At 45.6% G+C, this 24,978-nt stretch overlaps 1 protein-coding gene across 5 annotated transcripts in view; it reads right to left on the reverse strand.

Moving 5' to 3' along the window:
- Positions 1-24,978, reverse strand: part of LOC132765963 (zinc finger protein 493-like) — a 73,461-nt gene that overhangs the window by 2,985 nt on the left and 45,498 nt on the right. The window contains exons 1-5 of one of the 5 annotated variants that reach the window (XM_067465124.1): positions 16,511-16,961; positions 14,790-14,916; positions 14,167-14,237; positions 12,744-12,870; positions 8,755-11,786 (exon numbers count right to left, since the gene is read on the reverse strand). In XM_067465124.1, coding sequence (XP_067321225.1) covers positions 9,136-11,786; positions 12,744-12,870; positions 14,167-14,237; positions 14,790-14,916; positions 16,511-16,891 — 3,357 coding nt within the window. In that variant the 5' untranslated portion in view covers positions 16,892-16,961 and the 3' untranslated portion in view covers positions 8,755-9,135. Of the gene's footprint in view, positions 1-387; positions 515-8,754; positions 11,787-12,743; positions 12,871-14,166; positions 14,238-14,789; positions 14,917-16,510; positions 16,962-22,926; positions 22,998-23,566; positions 23,716-24,978 lie in introns of those variants that run through there. The other 4 variants (XM_067465121.1, XM_067465123.1, XM_067465120.1 and 1 more) reach the window with 4 other exon arrangements.

Here is a 24,978-nt window from a genome sequence, read left to right on the forward strand (position 1 = left end):
CTCAATGATTCTATGAATATTAAAATGTCCAACAGGTTATCATACAGACATCACACATGAAGAAAGTAAAACACAAAAGCCACAGTCCCAACCGAGACCCTAAGAAAGTCCAAATGGAGGTTTAGGACAGGAAGAGAACTTGAAGAGTTCCTAAAACATGCCACCTTGAAATAGCAAATCAGCTGAGAGAAAAGAAGGGAGATTGTTCTCTGTATCAGAAAGACCAAGGGACTCATATATTACTAGTATGTCATATATTTCTAACAGTAGCCCTGCCTTGAGGACCCTCCGTGATTGGGATGATTTCAGAAATTACTTCCACCAGGGAGCTTCTAATTGGGATGCTGCATTTTGAAACAGAAATCCCCATCAATGAGGGAGCCTTACCAAGAGAGTCCACCATCTCATGAATCTCCTCCATGATCTGCACGTGCAAGGCTTTCTGATCAGGACTCAGGAAAGCCCACTCCTCCGGGGAGAAATACACAGCCACGTCCTCAAAGGCGATTGGGCCCTCGTGGAAAAAGAACACATTTCCTTCTCACATCAGGGACTCAAGAAAAAGAATGACAAGAATATCTTTGAAATTATTTACATTTTTGTTGGTTCAATCTTTTCTGTTTCACAATGGCTTCAAACTACAGGAAAGGAGATTCCACCTGAACATTAGCAAGAACTTCCCGACTGTAAGAGCTGTTCAGCAGTGCACCTCTAAAGCCCAAAATGTTTCAGGCCCTGCCTATCTCTGCGATCGCATCTTCCTCTTTCAACCAGCGCGGACACTAAGATCCACCGGGGAGGCCCTCCTTTTGTTCCCATCACCGTCTCAAGTCTGGTTGGTGGGGACGAGGGAGAGGGCCTTCTCGGTGGTGGAATGCCCTCCCCAAGGAGATAGGGCTGGCCCCATCACTCACCTCCTTCCGTAAGAACTTGAAGACTTGGTGGTTTCATCAGGCCTTCGATAATGACTAGTCTCAAGTCTCAAGCCCTTGGTCCAGCAGTTAGGACTTGACCTTATACCCTATCCATTCCCTCTGAGTCCCCTCGGGGAGATAGGGCGGTATATAGATAACCTTTTACTATATATTATTATTTTAACTCTCTACCCCAGAGTGTGGTGGAGGCTCCTTCTTTGGCAGCTTTTAAAGAGAGACAGGATGGCCATCTGTCAGAAGTGCTTTGAATGTAATTGTCCAGTTTCTTGGCAGGGAGTTGGACAGGATGACCCACGAGGTCTCTTCCAACTCAAGGATTCTATGGTTGAGCCTAGAACCAATGACCCCCAGGCAGCCCCATTCCTCCTCTCCCAGGAATCCTTCTGCTTACCTCATTCAGTTCCACTCCATCACAAACTGGAAGATGTGACTGTGGATTCGGCAACAACATCATTCCAGTCCCTGGGAGAGAGAGAGAGCAAGGTGTGAAAAGTGATCTTATCAACATGTCACTGAGGTGACAATTACAGTCATGAAAAGAAAGCTATGAAGAAATAACCCTATGAGTACAGGAGCATTCAACAGCCCAGGAATATGTAACTTTTTGGAGTTTAGGCCATTTTATCTCAAGTAGTGCTTTAAGAAGCTTGGATCGAAACTAGTCCTGGCCTTGGTATTTCAATTGACAAGTTATTCTTTGTGGTCCGTTGGTCTTCCATCTCAGTTTCAGGCCTCATCTTGGCTTCGGGTCCCACCTGGGAAGACACTGAACAACTGAATTTTCAGTCACATCCAACTTTAAGCTAATGTACAAGTACTGCAAAAAAACAAAAAAAAAAAAAACCTGCAAATCATAGAATCATAGAATCAAAGAGTTGGAAGAGACCTCATGGGCCATCCAGACCAACCCCCTGCCAAGAAGCAGGAATATTGCATTCAAATCACCCCTGACAAATGGCCATCCAGCCTCTGCTTAAAAGCTTCCAAAGAAAGCTTCCACTGAAATTACATTTTTTGAAACCGGATGCCTACCTATATAAGTAATCTCAAGGCCAAATGATCCTGGATGTGCACAATTTCAATCTCCTTTTGATGGGGATGTGCCACAATACCTCACAACCCCAGTATAAAAGAGGAAAACACCCCAAAAGGGTCCTTCTTACCCTCCAAGGCCGCAGCCCCGTCTCCTTCCTGCTTGAGCTCCTTCTGATGGAGGCTCTGGGTGGGGCCTGGTGGGGGTTCCTCTGATTCAGGGACATCCGGGTGGGCTTTCATGCAGCCATTTTGGATCTGGAACGGGAGGATTTGAAAAAGGACGCCATGATTTGGTGGGTTAACCGGAGATCCATGTGTCATCAGCTGATTGGCTGAGTGTGCCAGGAGCCAGAGTTCAGATTGACTGCTGCCTCTGGCTTGCTGCTGAGACCAAGAGTTCCAACTGCCATTCTCACTTTGGACAGCGAAGGGATTGCTGGCTGCCAGCTGCCTTGAAGACTGATCAGTTTATGGCATCATGAGGCATATTTTAAAGACGATTTTAAAAGGACTCTTTCATTCCTCTGTTCTCTGTCTGAACTCAGAGAACTGTTGTATAGATTGTTGCTGTACTAGGTTCTTGTGCCTCTAGAACATGGCTCTATAGCCCGAAAAAACCCACAAGAACCTAGTGATTCCAGCCATGAAAGCCTTCGACAATATGTTGCTGTACTGTCTGAACTTCTGAATTGAAGGAAAGAGACTGTGACTTGTTACATGAGACTGAGTGATATTTCATTATACTGCAGGGTATATCTTGGTTTAAATACTGTGGTAAAGCTTCTGCTTGTCTTTATTGACATTTACCAACTCTCACATGGAAGAGCAGAGAGTACTGTAGTAGTATGGAGAGAGTTCAAAGATATCACAGACCTATAGAAGAACCCTGAGATGGCAACCTAGCTTGAGACAAATGCCACACTTCCCCTCCCATCATTTTCGATGTGATATCTAGAGATCAACAAATTGAGTAGAGCAGCAACTGAGCTTACAGTGGATATGGAGGTGAGAGCAGAAGGGGCAGAGCAGGTGGGAAAAGATGCCGAGGGAGCAGGGTCTGACTTAGCTCTGTCACAGGTCCCATCTTGGAAGAAAGGCACGATGTATTTTTAATCTATTTATTTATTTATTTATTTATTTATTTATTTGCTGTACTTGTATACCGCTGTTTCTCAGCCTAACTGGCGACTCAACGCGGTTTACAACAAAATACAACAATCAACAGTATTCAGTTTAAAACCATAAAAACATCATACACAATACACAATATTGGCCCATCAATAACAATCCAATGCATCTCCTGACTAAAATCGTGATCCAGTTTCGTCGTCCATATTACCAATCCTTTAATCATCAAATTCATTGCACCGAATTAACCAAATGCCTGTTCGAACATCCAGGTCTTCAATCTTTTTCAAAACACGATCAGCGAGGGGGCTGATCTTACCTCCATGGGAAGGGCGTTCCATAGCCGAGGGGCCACCACAGAAAAGGCCCTGTCTCTCGTCCCCGCCAGCCGCACCTGTGAAGCAGGCGGGATAGAGAGCAGGGCCTCCCCAGAAGATCTTAGGGTCCTGGTGGGCTGATAGGCCGAGATACATTCGGATAGGTAGGTTGGGCCAGAACCGTTTAGGGCTTTAAAGGCCAATGCCAGCACTTTGAATTGAGCTCGGTAGCAAATCGGCAGCCAGTCCCCAGGTGAGTGAAGCCAAGAGGCAATGCTCTCACCTGTCCTTCCTGCTTCTCGTCCTCTGCCCGACTCAGGAGGAAGCCTTCCGCCAGGGCCACCGCCTGGGAAGAGGTCTCTGCCCCACACTCTCGGACCCAGCTCCCCATCTCTGGGGGCAGGATGCTCAGGAACTGCTCCAGGATCACCAGGTCCAGCATCTCCGCCTTGGTGTGTTGCTCTGGCTTCAGCCACTGGCGGCAGAGAGAGTGGAGGCGGCTGCAAACCTCTCTGGGTCCCTCGCCCTCTCGGAAGGAGGAATGCCTGAACTGTATGAGTGAACTATAAAGGTCCACACTTAGAAACTTATGTGTTGTTTCCCCCCAGGATGCCCCACTGCTCCCAAGTCCAGATTCAATTCCAGGTGAGTTGGGTCTCTCCATGTTGGGACCACTGTTTGGTGAAGAAGCAAACTGGACCCAAGATGCTTTCCTCCTCCTCGTTTCCCTGAACAGGCTCTACTCCAACATTCTCAGACAACAATCACTTTTCCTCTGTGAAAGAAAGGCAGAATTAGACTCCCAGGAGAAGAGGAGGAGGCCAAGGAAGGATGACCTGCTCTGGAGGACTGGGCGCCTCCTCCTCCTTGCCTTCCTTCCTTCCTTCCTCTCTAGGAATCCAACCTCCCTCCCCTTAACCCTTCCTTGACCCCTTCAGATGCAGGGCTGCCTCACAAGCATTCAACTATTTTGGGAAGATACATCCTGTTCAATGTCTTGATCAGAGCAGCACTGAGGGAGGCCTTGGGACAGACTAAACTTCATCTTTCAATGGGAAGCTCCTCTATTATCATCCAACTCATTCTCATCTATTAGCATCCAACTAATTCCAGCAGTGCTGCAGAATTTGAAGAGGCACGAATGGAAGGTGAAAGAGAGAAAGGTGCCAAGAGGAAGGCGCGTCAAGCCAACCCCAATCGAGACCGCCTTCCACCTGGAAACCAATGCCCTCACTGCGGGAGAAGATGCAGGTCAAGAATAGGGCTCCACCAGGCCTGTAGCGAGGGGGGGGGGATTAGGGGTTCAACCCCCTCCCCCCGAAATGTTTCAGATTTTTTAAAAAACCTGGTTTACTCATGAATTTTAACTGGTTAACCAAATCCCCATGCTAAGTCTGAGATGCGACTAAAATGATCAAGGGTCTGGAGAACAAGCCCTATGAGGAGCGGCTTAGGGAACTGGGCATGTTTAGCCTGAAGAAGAGAAGGCTGAGAGGAGATATGATAGCCATGTATAAATATGTGAGAGGAAGCCACAGGGAGGAGGGAGCAAGCTTGTTTTCTGCTTCCTTGGAGACTAGGACGCGGAACAATGGCTTCAAACTACAAGAGAGGAGATTCCATCTGAACATTAGGAAGAACTTCCTGACTGTGAGAGCCGTTCAGCAGTGGAACTCTCTGCCCCGGAGTGTGGTGGAGGCTCCTTCTTTGGAAGCTTTTAAGCAGAGGCTGGATGGCCATTTGTCAGGGGTGGTTTGAATGCAATATTCCTGCTTCTTGGCAGGGGGTTGGACTGGATGGCCCATGAGGTCTCTTCCAACTCTTTGATTCTATGATTCTATGCAAAAAATTAAGAGTCCCTCCAGAACTGCAAGCACTATCTCAGGCAAATATTGACAATTTATTCACACTGTTTGGGACCTGACTACCTGCGTGACCGCATCTCTGTGTACGAACCCACACAATCTCTTCATTCATCTGGAGAGGCCCTACTCACGATCCCACCTGCATCGCAAGTGCAATTGGCGGGGACGAGGGATAGAGCTTTCTCGGTGGTGGCCCCTTGACTCTGGAACTCTCTCCCTTAGGACATCAGGCAAGCCCCAGCCAGGATAACTGCATGCCCATCCCCCTCCAAACACCTACCCTTTTCACCTGGTCATGCCCAGCACTTTTTAATTTTAATTATTACATTTGGCCCTGCCACAGATTTTAATTGCGTCATGGTGTGTTGTTAATGTTATTGCCTTGTTTTTGAGTTATTTTGCTGTATTGTTGTTGTTGTTTTTACTGTTGTATTTGGGCTCGGCCTCTTGTAAGCTGCACCGAGTCCTCCGGGAGATGGTAGCGGGGTACAAATAAAGGATTATTATTATTATTATTATTATTATTATTATTATTGTCATTGTGGGGTGTGTGTGTTGAATGCTCCCATTAAGGAGACCAGACTTGGTGGAGGTGGTTGACAGGGGCAGAGCTGCAGACTATTGAAGGCTGCTCTGCCCGCTGCTGTGCTCTTTGCTTCAGCGTGAGCTAGGAGGCAGATTTCAAACACACACACACACACCCCGTGAAATTTTCAACCCCCCCCCCCCAAAAATTTCAACCCCTCCACAGTCACCTAAGGATCCACAAGAATACTGATCCTGGAAGGCTATCCTACTTGGCCAACGAAGGATCACCTAAGTCATTCTCATCAATGTGAAGAGAGGTTTTCTCCAGCAACTGGAAAGTGACATTTCACTGGCTATTTATGGGATGAAGCCACTTCAATGGTCTAGAGCAGTGGTTCCAAACCTTCCTAAAGCCGCGACCCCTTAATACAGTTCCTCATGTTGTGGTGACCCCCAACCATAACATTATTTTCGTTGCTACTTCATAAGTGTAATTTTGCTACTGTTATGAATCATAATGTAAATATCTGCTATGAAGGATGTATTTTCATTCAATGGGCCAAATTTGGCACAAATACCCGATACACTGAAATTTGAATGCTGGTGGGGTTGGGGGGGATTGAGTTTGTCATTTGGGAATTGTAGTTGCTAGGATTTATAGTTCATCTACAATCAAAGAATATTCTGAACTTCAACAACAATGGCATTGAACAAAACTATGGAGACAGAACTCCCAAGACCAACAGAATACTGGAAGGGTTTGCTGGGCATTGACCTTGAGTTCTGGACTTGTAGTTCCCATACATCCATAGAGCACTGTGAACTCAAACTATGATGGATTTAAACCAAACTTGGCAGATGAAAGGTAGAAGTTTTCTCCTGACGTTAAGTCCAATTGTATCTGACTGAGGGTTGGTGCTCATCTCCATTTCTAAGCCAAAGAGCCGGCGTTGTCTGTAGACAGCGCCAAGGTCAATGTGGTCAGCATGACTGCATGAAGCACCATAACCTTCCCATGGTACCTATTGATCTACTCACATTTGCATGTTTTTGAACTGCTAGGTTGGCAGAAGCTGGGGCTAACAGCGGGAGCTCACACCACTGCCTGGATTCGAACGTGCGACTTTGCGGACAACAAGTTCCGCAGCTCAGTTGTCTAACCCACTGTGCCATGGGGGCTCTAAACTTGGCACGAATACTCAATATTCCCAAATGTGAACACTGGTGCAGTTTGGAGAAAATAGATCTTGACATTTGGGAGTTGTAGTTGCTGGGATTTATAGTTCACCTACAATCAAAGACCATTATGAACCCTGCCAACAATATAATTGGGCAGACTTCCCACACTGAACCTCCATGCCTTGAAAGGACTCACAAGCACAAGCCTCCCTCCAGTCTTGCACACTCTCCCTCATCTGCACATGCGCACCGAGCACGCCTGCTCTCCCCTCCCCTGCTTGGAGTCTCAGAAACAGCCCTCCACTTGGCTTAGAAGCTGGCCAATCTCACAGCAAAGGAGAGTTGGTGGGAGGATTTGCTGTCAGTTTCCAAAAAGGAAGAGAAGGACAGGCAGAGAGATCTTCAGTCTTCTTTGCCAAAGGGCATCCTAAGACCATCAGAAAATATGTGTTTTCTGATGGTCTTTGGTGACCCCTCTGAAACCCCCTCGCAACCCCCACAGGGGTCCCGACCCCCAGGTTGAGAAACGCTGCTCTCTAGCCTCAGAGGCCATCTACATTACTGTATAAGATCCAGCTTATCATAACTTGATAATATGGCAGTGCAGACTCATTTAACTCAGTTCAAAGTAGATAGTGTGGCATTGTAGAAGGGGCCTCAGTCTCAGTCACCTGTCTATAGTGGTCTGCCATTAGACGATAACATCACATTGCATCAGCCATCAGATGATCACATGAGGTAATATAAGGGACCCCAATGTTCCAATGAAGTACACTCTTTTCTGGATTTCATATTCTGCTCATGTTTTAAATGTTTTCTTGTGCCGCACATTTCCTTTTCCGTTTCTGAGTAAGATGTCTCTATGCCCCAGAGTTGGAAAACTTGTATTTATTATACAAACTTTAGGATTGTTACTCTACACCAGTGTTTCTCAACCTTCCTAATGCCGTGACCCCTTAGTACAGTTCCTCATGTTGTGGTGACCCCCAACCATAACCCTAACATTATGAATCGCCATGTAAATAATGATCTGCAGGATGTACTTTCATTCTCTGGAGCAAATTTGGCACAAATACCCAGCATGCCCAAATTTGAATACTGGGGGGATTGGCGGGGGGATTGATTTTGTCATTTGGGAGTTGTAGTTGCTGGGATTTACAGTTAACCTGCAAACAAAGAGCATTCTGAACCCCGCCAACAATAGAATTGAACCAAAGTTGGCACACAGAACTCCCATGACCAACATAAAATACTGGAAGGGTTTGGTGGAAATTGACCTTGAATTTGGGAGTGGTAGTTCGCCTACATCTAGAGAGCACTGTGGGCTCAAACAATGATGGATCTGGACCAATACAGTCACGGATACTTAATATGCCCAAATGTGAAAACTGATGAGATTTGGGGAAAATATACTTTGACATTTGGGAGTTGTACTTACTGGGATTTATAGTTCACCTACAATCAAGGAGCATTCTGAACCCCACCAATGATAGAATTGGGCCAAAGTTCCCACACAGAACCGCTATGACCAACAGAAAATACTGTGTTTTATGATGGTCTTTTGTGACCCCTCTGACACACCACCCCCAGGTTGAGAAACACTGCTCTACACGGAAATATCTGTTTCCTTACAATGCAAAACCCAAAGGCTTGAATTTTGCAAAACCTATCAAATTTCTCAGACAGTTTGATTCAAATACTCAAAATAGGTTATCATAGATTCAAATACTCATATAATACTGTACATTCAAAAATAATACAAAGGCACATGTTTTTTCTGTTTACTGTGGATTAGCAGAGTGCCAGGAGCAAGTTAACAGACAGTAAATTCTAGTGAGAGATACAATTTGTACACATCATCAAGGGAAATAATAGTGGAAACATCTCTTCATTTACTATTTGTTGTTTGGTATTGATGTTTGTTTTATATAGTGTTTAATGTTGTTGTTTTGATTTCCTTATATTCTTTCTTGTTATTATTTTGTTGATATGCATTGTAAGGGGACTTTACCAAGTCTGAAGCAGAACTTCTCCAACAGTCCTGTTTGAAATCACATGTTTATACACAAAGGCTGTTTTTTGTTAACAGATAGAGTCTGAGTAAAACACTTCCTCCCGGCATTAGTAAGGATTCTCTCCTGTGTGGAGTCATTTTTGGCTCACAAATTGTGAACTGTCAGCAAAACATTTCCCACTCTCTTGACATAGATATGATTTCCCTCCTGTGTGGGATCTCCAGTGGTCAATAAGGGGTGTATTCTGTGTAAAACATTTTCTACACTCTTGGCACTTTTTCTTTCCTGTGTGAAGTTTTTTATGCCTCATCAATTGTGAACTCTGAGTAAAACATTTCCCACACTCCTGGCATTTGTATGGCTTCTCTCCTGTGTGGAGTCTTTTATGCCTCATCAATTGTGAACTCTGAGTAAAACATTTCACACACTCCTGGCATTTGTATGGCTTCTCTCCTGTGTGGAGTCTTTTGTGTCTCACCAAGTGTGAACTGTAACCAAAACATTTCCCACACTCCTGGCATTGGTATGGCTTCTCTCCTGTGTGGACTCTATTGTGGCCCACCAAGAGTGAACTGCGAGCAAAACATTTCCCACATTCCTGGCATTTGTATGGCTTCTCTCCTGTGTGGAGTCTTTTGTGGCTCACCAAGTGTGAACTGTAACCAAAACATTTCCCACACTCCTGGCATTGGTATGGCTTCCCTCCTGTGTGGAGCTTTTTGTGCCCCACCAAGGTTGAACTGTCAGCAAAACACTTCCCACACTCCTGGCATTTGCTTGGCTTTTCTCCTGTGTGGACTATTTTATGCCTCACCAAATCTGAACTGGAAGCGAAACATTTCCCACACTCCTGGCATTTGTATGGCTTCTCTCCTGTGTGGAGTCTTTTGTGTCTCACCAAGTGTGAATTGTAACCAAAACATTTCCCACACTCCTGGCATTGGTATGGCTTCTCTCCTGTGTGGACTCTACTGTGGCCCACCAAGAGTGAACTGCGAGCAAAACATTTCCCACATTCCTGGCATTTGTATGGCTTCTCTCCTGTGTGGAGTCTTTTGTGGCTCACCAAGTGTGAACTGTAACCAAAACATTTCCCACACTCCTGGCATTGGTATGGCTTCTCTCCTGTGTGGAGCTTTTTGTGCCCCACCAAGGTTGAACTGTCAGCAAAACACTTCCCACACTCCTGGCATTTGCTTGGCTTTTCTCCTGTGTGGACTATTTTATGCCTCACCAAATCTGAACTGGAAGCGAAACATTTCCCACACTCCTGGCATTTGTATGGCTTCTCTCCTGTGTGGAGTCTTTTGTGTCTCACCAAGTGTGAATTGTAACCAAAACATTTCCCACACTCCTGGCATTGGTATGGCTTCTCTCCTGTGTGGACTCTATTGTGGCCCACCAAGAGTGAACTGCGAGCAAAACATTTCCCACATTCCTGGCATTTGTATGGCTTTTCTCCTGTGTGGAGTCTTTTGTGGCTCACCAAGTGTGAACTGTAACCAAAACATTTCCGACACCCCTGGCATTGGTATGGCTTCTCTCCTGTGTGGAGTTTTTTGTGCCCCACCAAGGTTGAACTATCAGCAAAACACTTCCCACACTCCTGGCATTTGTTTGGGTTTTCTCCTGTGTGGACTATTTTATGCCTCACCAAATCTGAACTGGAAGCGAAACATTTCACACACTCCTGGCAATGGTATGGCTTCTCTCCTGTGTGGACTCTATTGCGGCCCCCCAAGAGTGAACTGCGACCAAAACATTTCCCATACTCCTGGCATTTGTATGGCTTCTCTCCTGTGTGGATTCTTTTGTGCCTCACCAAGTATGCACTGGAAGAAAAACATTTCCCACACTCCTTGCACTGGTATGGTTTCTCTCCTGTGTGAAGTTTTTTATGCCTCATCAATTGTGAACTCTGAGTAAAACATTTCCCACACTCCTGGCATTTGTATGGCTTCTCTCCTGTGTGGAGTCTTTTGTGTCTCACCAAGTGCGAACTGTAACCAAAACATTTCCCACACTCCTGGCATTGGTATGGCTTCTCTCCTGTGTGGACTCTATTGTGGCCCACCAAGAGTGAACTGCGAGCAAAACATTTTCCACACTCCTGGCATTTGTATGGCTTCTCTCCTGTGTGGAGTCTTTTGTGGCTCACCAAGCTTGAACTGTTAGCAAAACACTTCCCACACTCCTGGCATTTGCATGGCTTCTCAACTACATGGAGGGTTTTGTGCCTCACAAACACTGAACGGTCAGCAAAACACTTCCCACACTCCTGGCACCCTGTGTGGACTCTACTGTGGCCCACCAAGAGTGAACTGCGAGCAAAACATTTCCCACACTCCTTGCATTGGTATGGCTTCTCTCCTGTGTGGAGTCTTTTGTGCTTCACCAAGTCTGAACTGTGTGCAAAACATTTCCCACACTCCTTGCATTGGTATGGTTTCTCTCCTGTGTGGAGTTTTTTGTGTCCCACCAAGGTTGAACTGTCAGCAAAACATGTCCCACACTCCTGGTTTATGAAATCCCCAGTTCCTTCTTGGCTCAGATCTGGCGGTTTGTAATCAGCAATACATTTTGCTGGTACTTTCAACTGACAATGGCTTTTCCCAGCACTGAGTGTCTTATGAAGTATTAGTCCTATATTTTGGATAAAATACTGCCCACATACATTGCATTTGTAAGGCCTTTCTCTGGCAGAAGCTCCATCTTCCCTGTAGGTTTGCTGGTGTCTAGGAAGACCCCCTTTGTGTCCCAAATGTTTGGTGTTCCAGGTGTCTGCTGTGGAGAAAGAGGAAAGAAACAATAATTCATCTGTGTGAGTGATAAAGACTCTAGGAAAGTGGTTTAAGAAGGAGATTAAAGTCATCCTTTATATAACATAGATATGGAAAAAAGAAGATATACATGCTGTCCTCTCCCCACCTCTTGTTCAGTAAAGATGGACACTGTTTAGCTGCCTAGAGCCTCTAAGGGAGAGATGAATAACATATGCTGCAAAGGTTATGTTTTCCTCAGCCTAGCCTGGCTTTTTATTCTGTCTCCTTCTTCCTGGGGGAAAGGGTGCCTCTTCCCTTCACATTCAAAGGCTTTCTTTTTCTCTAGCTAAAACTTTGCCTTTCTATCACCCATTTCACAATCGTTCCCTCCTTTTTATTTCTCTCTCAAGATAGTGACTGTAAAAAAGGGGGAGAACAATGATGAAGGCAGAGAAGGGAAGGAAAAAAGAATGTCTGCAGGACTTAGCCAGATATAGTGACATCCACGTAACACCGCACTTGACATCGGTTTTGAGAGACAGGAGAGTGCCTCCAAACCATCCTGAATGGCCCACGAGGTCCCTTCTAATTGATTCTATGATTCTGTGCATATTGAAATGTCCAACAGGTCATCACACAGACATCAATCATGAAGAAAATAAAACATGAAAGCCACATCCCACCTGAGGGCCTAAGAAAGTTCAAGAAGTAGGTTTAGGTCAAGAGGAGAAGCTGTAATAGTTCCTAAAACATGCCACCTTGAAATAGCAAATCACCTGAGAGAAAAAGGAGATTGTCCTCTGTATCAGAAAGACTTAAGGGACCCATATATTACCAATATGTCATGTATTTCTAACATAAGCCATGTCTTGAGGATCCTCTGTGACTGGGATGACTTAAGATACTGTTCACACTAAGGAACTGTTGACCGGGATCCTGCATTTTGAAACAGAAATCCCCATCAATGAGGGAGCCTTACCAAGAGAGTCCACAATCCCATGAATCTCCTCCATGATCTGCACGTGCAAGACTTTTTGACCAATATTCAGGAGAACCCACTCCTCCAAAGAGAAACTGACAGCCACGTCCTCAAAGGCGATTGGGCCCTGGTGGAAAAAGAACACATTTCCTTCTCACATTAAGGGCTATCAAGGAAAATAACTACAAGAATCTCTTTGAAATGATGTACGTTTCTGTTGGTTCAATCTTTTCTGTTTCACAGTGTTTCCTGTTCAACATCTTTATTAATAACTTAGACAAAGAGTTAGAAGGCATGATCATCAAGTTTGCAAACAACACTAATTGGGAGGGAGAGCCAATACTCCAGAGGACAGGAGCAGGATTCAAAACTATCTTGACAGATTAGAGAGATGATTGGCCAAAACTAACAAAATGAAGTTCAACAGGGACTCAGCTTAGGCAGGAAAAACGAAATGCAAAGATACAGAATGGGGGACGCGTGTCTCGAGAGCAGAACACGTGAAAAAGATCTTGGGGTCCTCGTGGGGAACAAGTTAAACATGAGCCAACAATGTGATGTGGCGGCAAAAAAAGCCAATGGGATTTTGGCCTACATCAATAGGAGTCTAGTGTCTGGGTCCAGGGAAGTCATGCTACCCCTCTATTCTGCTTTGGTGAGACCACACCTGGAATATTGTGTCCAATTCTGGGCACCACAATTGAAGAGAGATATTGACAAGCTGGAATGTGTCCAGAGGAGGGTGACTAAAATGATCAAGGGTCTGGAGAACAAGCCCTATGAGGAGTGGCTTAAGGAGCTGGGCATGTTTAGCCTGAAGAAGAGAAGGCTGAGAGGAGACATGACAGCCATGTATAAAAATGTGAGTGGAAGTCACAGGGAGGAGGGAGCAAACTTGTTTTCTGCTTCCCTGGAGACTAGGACACAATGGAGCAATGGCTTCAAATTACAAGAAAGGAGATTCCATCTGAACATGAGGAAGAACTTCCTGACTGTGAGAGCCATTCAAAAGTGGAACTTTCAGACCCGGAGTGTGGTGGAGGCTGGATAGCCATCTGTTGGGAGTCCTTCTTGGAAGGGGGTTGGACTGGATGACCCAACTCTATGATTCTATGATTCTATGGCTTCAAACTCCAGGAAAGGATATTCCACCTGAACATTAGGAAGAACTTCCTGACTGTGAGAGCCGTTCAGCAGTGGAACTCTCTGTCCTGGAGTGTGATGGAGGCTCCTTCTTGGAAGCTTTTAAACAGAGGCTGGATGGCCATCTGTCAGGAGTGCGTTGAGTGCAATTTTCCTGTTTCTTGGCAGGGGGTTGGACTGGATGACCCACAAGGTCTCTTCCAACTTCTATGATTGAGCCAGGAACCAATGACCCCCCAGGAAGCTCCCTTCCTCCTCTCCCAGGAATCCTTTTGCTTACCTCATTCGGTTCCACTCCATCACAAAAGGGAAGAACCGACTGAGGATTCGGCAAAAACATCATTTCAGCCTCTGAGAGAGAGAGAGAGAGAGAGAGAGAGCAAGGGGTGGAAAGCTGAACACATAGACATGTCTCCGATGTGAGAATTACAATCCTGAAAAGAAACCTATGAGAAAATGGCCCTCTGAACACAGGAGCATTCTCCAGCCCAGGATTAAGTAAAGTTTTGGAGTTTAGGCCATTTCATCTCAAGTAGTGCTTTAAGTAGCTTGGATCGAAACTAGCACTGGGCTTGGTATTTCAAGTGACTAGAGTTATTCTTTCTGGTCTGTTGGTCTTCCAGCTTAGTTTTAGGCCTCATCTTGGCTTTGGGTCCCAACTGGGAAGATACGCAAAGACTGAATTTTCAGTCAGATCCAACTTTAGTTTAATGTACAAGAATTGCAAGAAAAAAATCCCACTGAAATTACACCTTTTGAAACCGAATGCCTTCCTATATCCTCCTCTCAAGGCCAAATGATCCTGGATGTGCACAATGTCAATCTCCAATTGATGGGGATGTGCCACAATACCTCACAATCCCAGCATAAAAGAGGAAAACACCCCAAAAGGTTCCTTCTTACCCTCCAAGGCCGCAGCCCCGTCTCCTTCCTGCTTGAGCTCCTTCTGATGGAGGCTCTGGGTGGGGCCTGGTGGGGGTTCCTCTGATCCAGGGACATCCGGGTGGGCTTCCATGCAGCCATTTTGGGCCTGGGAGGATTGGAACAAGGACACCATGATATGGTGGGTTAACTGGAGAGCCATGTGGCAGCATCTGATTGGCTGAGTGTGCCAGGAGCCAGAGTTCTGATTGGCTGCTGCCTCTGACTTGCTGCTGAGACCAAGAGTTCTAACTGCCATTCTCACTTTGGACAGCGAAGGGATTGCTGGCTGCCAACTGTCTTGAAGACTGATCATTTTATGGCACCATGAGGCATATTTTAAAGACTATTTGGAAAGAACTATTTCATTCCTCTGCCTGAATTCAGAGTAACTGTAGTATAGATTGTTGTACTGTTTGAACTTCTGAACTGAAGTAGAGATACTGTTACTTATTACATAAGACTGACTTGACAAGTCTGACTTGGCCACGGTAGTCCACGCTCTGGTTACATCCCGTTTAGACTACTGCAATGCTCTCTACGTGGGGTTGCCTTTGAAGACAGCTCAGAAGCTCCAACTAGTCCAACGCTCGGCAGCCATGATTTTAACAGGAGCGGAGCGCAGGGAGCATACAACCCCCCTGTTGTGCCAACTCCACTGGCTACCGATCTGCTACCGGGCTGAATTCAAAGTGCTGGCGTTGGCCTTTAAAGCCCTAAACGGTTCCGGCCCAAGCTACCTATCTGACCGCATCTCTGCCTATGAACCCACCAGGACTTTGAGATCTTCCGGGGAGACCCTGCTCTCGATCCCGCCTGCTTCTCAAGCTCGGCTGGCGGGGACGAGAGATAGGGCCTTCTCGGTGGTGGCTCCTCGGCTGTGGAACGCCCTTCCTACGGACATTAGACTAGCACCATCTCTAATGGTATTCCGCAAAAAGGTGAAGACCTGGATGTTTGTGCAGGCGTTTGAGTAATTTAGTGCAATCTGGTAATGGAACATAGGAATGGAACAATGGACGACGAACCTGGACTACGCTTGGATGATGAGAAGATTGGGTACGGTTGTTTTTTGTAATAATTGTGCATTATAATTGCTTATTGGTAATTTATGGATAATGTGTTAAGTCAATTGTTATATGTTGTATGGAACCACTGCTGTTTCTACTGTTTTTACTGTTTGTGAACCGCTGTGAGTCGCCTTCGGGCTTGAGATACAGCGGTATATAAGCAAAGTAAATAAATAAATAAATAAATAAATAAATAAGACTGAGTGATGTTTCATTATACTGCAGGGTATACCTTGGTTTAAATACTGTGGTAAAGCTTCAGCTTGTCTTTATTGACCAACTCTCACATGGAAGAGCAGAGTACTGTAGAAGTAGTATGGAGAGAGTTTAAAGATAGCACAGACCTATAGAAGAACCTTGAGATGGTAACCTAGTTTGAAACCAATGCCACACTTCCCCTCCCATCATTTTTAATGTTATATCTAGAGATCAACAAATTGGATAGAGCAGCAACTGAGCGTATGCTGGATATGGAGGGGAGTGCAAGAGGGGCAGAGCAGGTGGGAAAAGAGGCCGAGGGAGCAGGGTCTGACTTATCTCTGTCACAGGTCCCATCTTGGAAGGAAGGCGGGATGAATGTTCAATCTCTCCACCAGTCCCAAGGTGAGTGAACCCAAGAGGCAATGCTCTCACCTGTCCTTCCTGCTTCTCGTCCTCTGCCCGACTCAGGAGGAAGCCTTCCGCCAGGGCCACCGCCTGGGAAGAGGTCTCTGCCCCACACTCTCGGACCCAGCTCCCCATCTCTGGGGGCAGGATGCTCAGGAACTGCTCCAGGATCACCAGGTCCAGCATCTCCGCCTTGGTGTGTTGCTCTGGCTTCAGCCACTGGCGGCAGAGAGAGTGGAGGCGGCTGCAAACCTCTCTGGGTCCCTCGCCCTCTCGGAAGGAGGAATGCCTAAACTGTATGAGTGAACTATAAAGGTCCACACTCAGGAACGTATGTATTGTTTTCTCCCAGGATTCACCACCGCTCCCAGGTTCTGCTTCATTTCCAGGTGAGTTGGATCTCTCCATGTTGGCACCACTGTTTGGTGAAGAAACAAACTGGACCCAAGATGCTTTCCTCCTCCTTGTTTCCTTGAACAGGCTCTACTCCAACATTCTCAGACAACCATCACTTTTACTCTGTGAAAGAAAGGCAGAATTAGACCACCGGCTTTGAGAGGCTTTTCCTTGGAGAGTGAAATAACAAGCTCTTATTTATTGCAGAGCCAGGTGATGCTGGGCCCTCCTTCCACTGGGGCCTCTGCTTCTCCAGACCCACCTGGCCTCACCTGGCCTCCCATTGAGCTCTTCAGTCCCCACCCACACTGAATCCCCCGTGATTCCTGCCACTGACGCCACATGATCCATAAACCTTTCTTCTAACGAAAAGTAACGAGATGCTTGATTCAATGAAATCTCCACTCTTTCCAAGATCTTTCCAACCATTACATTGCGGTATTTGGTTTTCCAACCACAGCCCATTCACTTTGCCTGCAGGGACAGGTAGGTAGGTACCCACACTCACCCCTCTCTGTATCCACGGTTTCAGCCCCCTTCAGATTGAAAACATTCCCTGCCCGCAAAAGCAAGCGTGGCATCTCCCTTTGTTATGTATGGGGTTCTGTTTCACTAGTAACACAATTATAGCAAGTACAAATATTCAGCCCATTGAAGGGAATCTGGGAATGAGACTCCCAGGAGGAGAGGAAGGCTGCCCAAGGAGAGGAGGAGGAAGTGGTCAAGGCAAGACTCTGGAGGACTGGGCGCCTCCTCCTCCCTGGCTTCCTTCCTCTCTAGGAATCCAGCTTCCCTCCCCTTAATCCTTCCTTGACCCCTTCAGATGCAGGGCTGCCTCCCAAGCATTCAACTATTGAGGGAAAATACATCCTGTTCAATGTTTTGATCAGAGTCATGCCTTGGGAGGCCTTGGGACAGACTAAACTTTGTCTCTCAATGGGAAGCTCCTCTATTATCACCCAACTCATTCTCATCAATGTGAAGAGAAGTTTTCTCCACTTCAATGGTCTACAGCAGTGCTTCTCACCCTTCCTAAGGCCGCGACCCCTTAATACAGTTTCTCATGTAGTGGTGACCCCCAACCATAACATTATAATTTATTGCTATTTCATAACTGTAATTTTGTTACTGCTATGAATCGTCATTACAGTATTTTCATTCACTGGACCAAATTTGGCACAAATACCTGAAACGCCAAAATTTGAATACTAGTGGGGTTTGTTTGGGTGGAGGGGGGAGGGGATGGAGTTTGTCATTTGGGAATTGTAGTGGCCGAGATTTATAGTTCATCTACAATCAAAGAACATTCTGAACTTCACCAGCAATGGGATTGAACCAAACTTGACAGACAGAACTCCCATGACCAACAGAAAATTCTGGAAGGGTTTGGTGGGCATTGACCTTGAGTTTTGGAGTTGTCGTTCCCCTACATGCAGAGAGCATTGTGGACCAAACCATGGTGGATCTGGACCAAACTTGGGCTAGACTTCCCACACAGAACTCCCATGTCTTGAAGGGACTCGCTGGCACAAGTCTCTCTCCAGTCTCACATGCTCTCCCTCGCCCGCACATGCGCACCACACTGCCATGCGCCGAGCACGCCTGCTCTCCCCTCCCCTGCTTGGCGTTTCAGAAACAGCCCTCCCCTTGGCTGACCAATCACAGCAGAGGAGAGCTTTTGATGGGAAGAATCGCTGTCAGTTTCCAAAAGGAAGAGAAGGAAAGGCAGAGCGATCTTCAGTCTTCTCTACCAAAGGGGTTCACAAGACCATCAGAAATAATGTGGCGTTTAGCAACCCCTCTGAAATCCCCTCACAACCCCCATCGGGGTCCCGACCCCCAGGTTGAAAACGCTGCTCTATGGCCTCAGAGGCCTTCTACATTGCCATATAAAATCTAGATTATTTGCTTTCAACTTGATAATATGGCAGTACAGACTCATATAACTCAGTTCAAAGCAGATAATGTGGCGTTGTAGAAGGGTCCTCAATCTCACTTCCCCGTCTTTAGTGGTCTGCCATTAGACAGTAACATCACATTGCATCAGCCATCGGATAATCACATGAGATAATATAAGGGACCCCAATGTTCCCATAAAGAACACTCTTTTCTATATTTCATATTCTGGTCATGTTTTTAATGTTTTCCTCTGCCATACATTTCTTTATTTCTGTTTTTGAGTAAATGTCTCTATGCCCCAAACTAGTTGGAAAGCTTGTATTTATTATACAAACTTTAGGATTGTTACTCTACACGGAAACATCTTTTTCCTTACAATACAAAACCCAAAGGCCTATCAAATTTCTCACAGACAATTTGATTCATATACTCAAAATAGGTTATCATAGATTCAAATACTCATATAATACTGTACATTCCAAATTAATACAACGGCTCATGTTTTTTCTGTCTACTGTGGATTAGCAGAGTGCCAGGAGCAAGTTAACAGCCAGTAAATTCTAGCTAGAGATACAATTTGTACACATCAAGGGAAATAATAGTGGAAACATCTCTTCTTTTACTATTAGTTGTTTGCGTTTGATGTTTGTTTTATATAGTGTTTAATGTTGTTGTTTTGATTTCCTTATATTCTTTCTTGTTATTATTTTGTTGATATGCATTGTAAGGGGACTTTACCAAGTCTGAAGCAGAGCTTCTCAAACAGTCCTGTTTGAAATCACATGTTTACACACAAAGGCTGTTTTGAAGCCTGTTCGTATTCACTGTTTTTTGTTAACACATAGAGTCTGAGAAAAACACTTCCTCCCGGAATTAGTAAGGATTCTCTCCTGTGTGGAGTCATTTTTGGCTCACAAATTGTGAACTGTCAGCAAAACATTTCCCACTCTCTTGACATAGATATGATTTCCCTCCTGTGTGGGATCTCCAGTGGTCAATAAGGGGTGTATTCTGTGTAAAACATTTTCTACACTCTTGGCACTTTTACTCTTTCTTTCCTGTGTGAAGTTTTTTATGCCTCATCAATTGTGAACTCTGAGTAAAACATTTCCCACACTCCTGGCATTTGTATGGCTTCTCTCCTGAGTGGAGTCTTTTGTGTCTCACCAAGTGCGAACTGTACCCAAAATATTTCCCACACTCCTGGCATTGGTACGGCTTCTCCCCTGTGTGGAGTCTTTTGTGCCTCATCAAGCTTGAACTGTTAGCAAAACACTTCCCACACTCCTGGCATTTGCATGGCTTCTCAACTACGTGGAGTGTTTTGTGCCTCACAAACACTGAATGGTCAGCAAAACACTTCCCACACTCTTGGCATTTGTATGGCTTTTCTCCTGTGTGCAGTCTTCTGTGCCTCACCAAGTCTGAACTGCGAGCAAAACACTTCCTACATTCCTGGCATTGGTATGGCTTCTCTCCTGTGTGGACTCTATTGTGGCCCACCAAGAGAGAACTGCGAGCAAAACATTTCCCACATTCCTTGCATTTGTATGGCTTCTCTCCTGTGTGGAGTCTTTTGTGGGTTACCAAGTGTGAACTGTGAGCAAAAGATTTCCCACACTCCTGGCATTTGTATGGCTTCTCTCCTGTGTGGAGTCTTTTGTGCCTCACCAAGTCTGAACTGTGAGCAAAAGATTTCCCACACTCCTTGCATTGGTATGGCTTCTCTCCTGTGTGGAGTCTTTTGTGCTTCATCAAAGTTGAACAGTCAGCAAAACACTTCTCACACTCCTGGCATTTGTATGACTTTTCTCCTGTGTGGAGTTTTTTGTGCTTAACCAAGTCTGAACTGTGTGCAAAACATTTCCCACACTCCTTGCACTGGTATGGTTTCTCTCCTGTGTGGAGTTTTTTGTGGCTTACCAACTGTGAACTGGAAACAAAACATTTCCCACACTCCTTGCATTGGTATGGTTTCTCTCCTGTGTGGAGTTTTTTGTGCCCCACCAAGGTTGAACTGTCAGCAAAACACTTCCCACACTCCTGGCATTTGCATGGCTTTTCTCCTGTGTGGACTCTTTTATGCCTCACCAAATCTGAACTGGAAGCGAAACATTTCCCACACTCCTGGCATTGGTATGGCTTCTCTCCTGTGTGGACTCTATTGTGACTCACCAAGGTTGAACTGCGACCAAAACATTTCCCACACTCCTGGCACTGGTATGGTTTCTTTCCTGTATGGATACTCCAGTGTCTGAGAAGTGTTGACTTCCAAGGAAAACATTTCTTACACTCTTTGCATTGGTATGGCTTCTCTCTTGTGTGGAGGTTTTTGCGCCTCATCAATTGTGAACTGTCAGCAAAACATGTCCCGCACTCCTGGTTTATGAAATCCTCAGTTCCTTGAAAGATTTCTTGTTGGCTCAGATCTGGCGGTTTGTAATCAGCAATCCATTTTCCTGATACTTTCAACTGACAATGGCTTTTCCCAGCACTGAGTGTCTTGTGAAGTGTAAGTCCCATATTTTGGGTAAAATACTGCCCACATACATTGCATTTGAAAGGTGTTTCTCTGGCAGAAGCTCCATCTTCTCTCTGGCTTTGCTGGCGTCTAGGAAGGCCCCCATTGTGTCCCAAATGTTTGGTGTTCCGGTTATCTGCTGCAAAGGAGGAGGAAAGAAACAATCAAAATGTGTGAGTGATAAGGACTCTAGAGAAATGGTGCAAGAAGGAGATTGAAACGATCCTTTATACAACATAGATATGGAAAAAAGAAGATATAACTGCCGTTCTCTCCCCACCCCTTGTTCAGTAAAGATGGACACTGTTTAACTGCCTGGAGCCTCTAAGGGAGAGGTGTGTAACATATGCTCCAAAGGCTATGTTTTCCACAGCCTAGTCTGGCTTTGTATTCTGTCTCCTCCTTCCTGGGGGAATGTATGACTTTTCCCTTCTCATTCAAAGGCTTTCCTTTTTCTCTAGCTAAAACTTTGCCTTTCTATCACCCATTTCACAGTCGTTCCCTCCTTGATTTCTCTCCCAAGATAGTGACTGTAAAGACAAAGAAGAGAACAATTATGAAAAGGAGAAGGCGGTAAAAAGGAATGCCTGCAGGATATTGTGACATTCACATAACACTGCTCTTGACATCGGTTTTGAGGGAGAGGGGAGTGCCTCCAAACCATCCTGGATGGCCCACGAGGTCCCTTCCAACCCAATGTTTCCATGATTCTATGAATATTAAAATGTCCAGCAAGTCATTACACAGACATCAACCACGAAGAAAGTAAAACACAAAAGCCACAATGCCACCTGAGGCCCAAAGAAAATCCAAAATGGAGGTTTAGGACAGGCGGAGAACTTGAATATTTCCTAAAACATGCCTGTGAAATACCAAATCAGCTGAGAGAAAAGAAGGGAGATTTTTCTCTGTATCAGAAAGACTAAGGGACCCATATATTACTAGTATGTCATATATTTCTAACATAAGCCCTGCCTTGAGGACTCTCCGTGATGGAGATGATTTAGCATATTGTTCCCATGAGGGAGCTGCTGATTGGGATGCTGCATTTTGAAACAGAAATCCCCATAAGTGAGGGAGCCTTACCAAGAGAGTCCACCATCCCATGAATCTCCTCCATGATCTGCATGTGCAAGACCTTTTGGCCAGGATTCAGGAGAACCCACTCCTCCAGGGAGAAATGGACAGCCACGTCCTCGAAGGCAATTGGGCCCTGGTAGGAAAAGAAAACACTTCCGTCTCATATCAGGGAAATCAAGAAATAGAATTACAAGAATCTCTTTGAAATTATTTATATTTCTGTTGGTTCAGGCTTTTCAGTTTCACAATGGCTTCAAACTACAGGAAAGGAGATTCCTCTTTCAACTGGCGTGGACACTAAGATCCACCGGGGAGGCCCTTGTCTTGCTCCCAGCACCGTCAGAAGCCTGGTTGGTGGGGACGAGGGAGAGGCCTTCTCGGTGGTGGCCCCCTGCCTCTGGAATGCCCTCCCCAAGGAGATAAGGCTGGCCCCATCCCTCACCTCCTTCCGTAAGAACTTGATGACTTGGTGGTTTCATCAGGCCTTCGATAATGACTAGTTTCAAGTCTCAAGCCCTTGGTCCAACAGTTAGGATTTTCTGCTTACCTGATTCAGTTCCACTCCATCACAAAAGGGAAGACTCGACTGTGGATTTGGCAAAAACATCATTCCAGCCCCTGAGAGAGAGAGAGAGAGAGAGAGAGAGCAAGGTGTGGAAAGCTGAACACATAAACATGTCTCAGAGGTGACAATTACAGTCCTCAAAAGACACCTGTGAGGAAATCACCCTATGAACACTGGAGCATTCTCCAGCCCAGGAATATGTAACATTTTGGAGTTTAGGCCATTTTATTTCAAGTAGAGATTTAAGTAGCTTGGATTGAAACTACTACTGGGCTTGGTATTTCAATTGACTAGAGTTATTCTTTGTTGTCAGTTGGTCTTCCAGCTCAGTTTCAGACCTCATCTTGGCTTCGGGTCCCACCTGGGAAGACACTCAAAAACTGAATTTTCAGTCAGATCCAGCTTTAGCCTAATGTACAAGTATTGCAAGAAAGAAAAATGCAAATCCCACTGAAATTGCACCTTTTGAAATTGAATGCCTACCTACATCCTCCTCTTAAGGCCAATGATCCTGGATGTGCACAATTTCAATCTCAAAGTGATGGGGATGTGCCACAATCCCTCTAAAAGGGAATTCACACCAGCATAAAACACCAAAACACCCCAAAGGGTTCCTTCTTACCCTCCAAGTCTGCAGCCCCGTCTCCTTCCTGCTTGAGCTCCTTCTGCTGGAGGCTCTGGGTGGGGCCTGGGGGAGGTTCCTCTGATTCAGGGACATCAAGGTGGGCTTCCATGCAGCCATTTTGGGCCTGAATGGGAGGATTGGGAAAAGGACGCCATGATATGGTGGGTTAACTTTGAGAGCTATGAGTCCACAGCTGATTGGCTGAGTGTGCCAGGAGCCAAAGTTCTGATTGGCTGCTGCCTCTGGCTTTTTTCTGAGACCAAGAATTCTAACTCCCATTCTCACTTTGGACATCAAAGAGACTGCTGGCTGCTAACTGTCTTGAAGACAGTTTTATGGCATTGGGATCGACCAATGCGCAGACCTCTGCCTTCAAGTTGATCTGAACCGCAGCAGGGGGTTCCGCAGTTCCAGAGCATCTGGGTGAGCCAACATTGAAGGGACCGTGGCCACAACAGCAGCTTCAACTAAGGATCACTTCTTCCTTCCTTTTCTCCTTTGCCCTAACATTGTAACTAATCTCCCAATAAAAGGTATACTTGAATTGCAACCTTTTCCTCTTCGTAGTGATACAAAATGCCCTTTTACTGACTCTAACACAGTGTTTCTCAACCTTCCTAACGCGGCAATCCCTAAATACAGTTCCTCGTGTTGTGGTGACCCCCAACCATAAAATTATGTTCATTGCTCCTTCATAACTGCAATTTTGATACAGTTATGGGAGTTGTGGTTGCTGGGATTGATAGTTCACTTGCAATCAAAGAGCATTCTGAACTCCACCCATGATTGAATGGAACCCAACTTGGCACACAGAACTCCCGTGACGAACAGAAAATCCTGGAAGGGTTTGCCCTTGAGTTTGGGAGTTGTAGTTCACCTTGGGAGTTGGGAGTTGTAGTTCACATCCATAGAACACTCTGGACTCAAACAAAGATAAACCTGGATCAAACTTGGCATGAATACGCAATATGGCCAAATGTTAACACTGTAGGAATTTGGGGAAAATAGACCTTGACATTTAGGAGTTGTCGTTGCTGGGATTTATAGGTTACCTACAATCAAAGATCATCCTGAACCCCACCAATGATAGATTTGGGCCAAAAGTCTCACACAGACCCCCACGCCTTCCTCCAGCCTTCCACACTCTCCCTCACCTGCACATACGCACTACACTGCCATGTGCCAAGTACGCCTGCTCTCTCCTTCCCACTTGGAGTCTCAGAAACAGCCCTCTCCTTGGCTGAGAGAGGGTTGAGAGGCTGGCCAATCCCAGTGGTAGAGGGCTTTTGGAGTGAGAATTCCTCGTTTGTTTCCAAAAAGAAAGAGAAGGACATGTGGAGAGATCTTCAGCATTCTCTGCCAAAGGGGTTCGTCAGACCATCAGAAATATATGTTTTCTGATGTTTTTT

This window comes from Anolis sagrei, chromosome 2, assembly GCF_037176765.1.
Source record: "Anolis sagrei isolate rAnoSag1 chromosome 2, rAnoSag1.mat, whole genome shotgun sequence".
NCBI lineage: Eukaryota > Metazoa > Chordata > Lepidosauria > Squamata > Dactyloidae > Anolis > Anolis sagrei.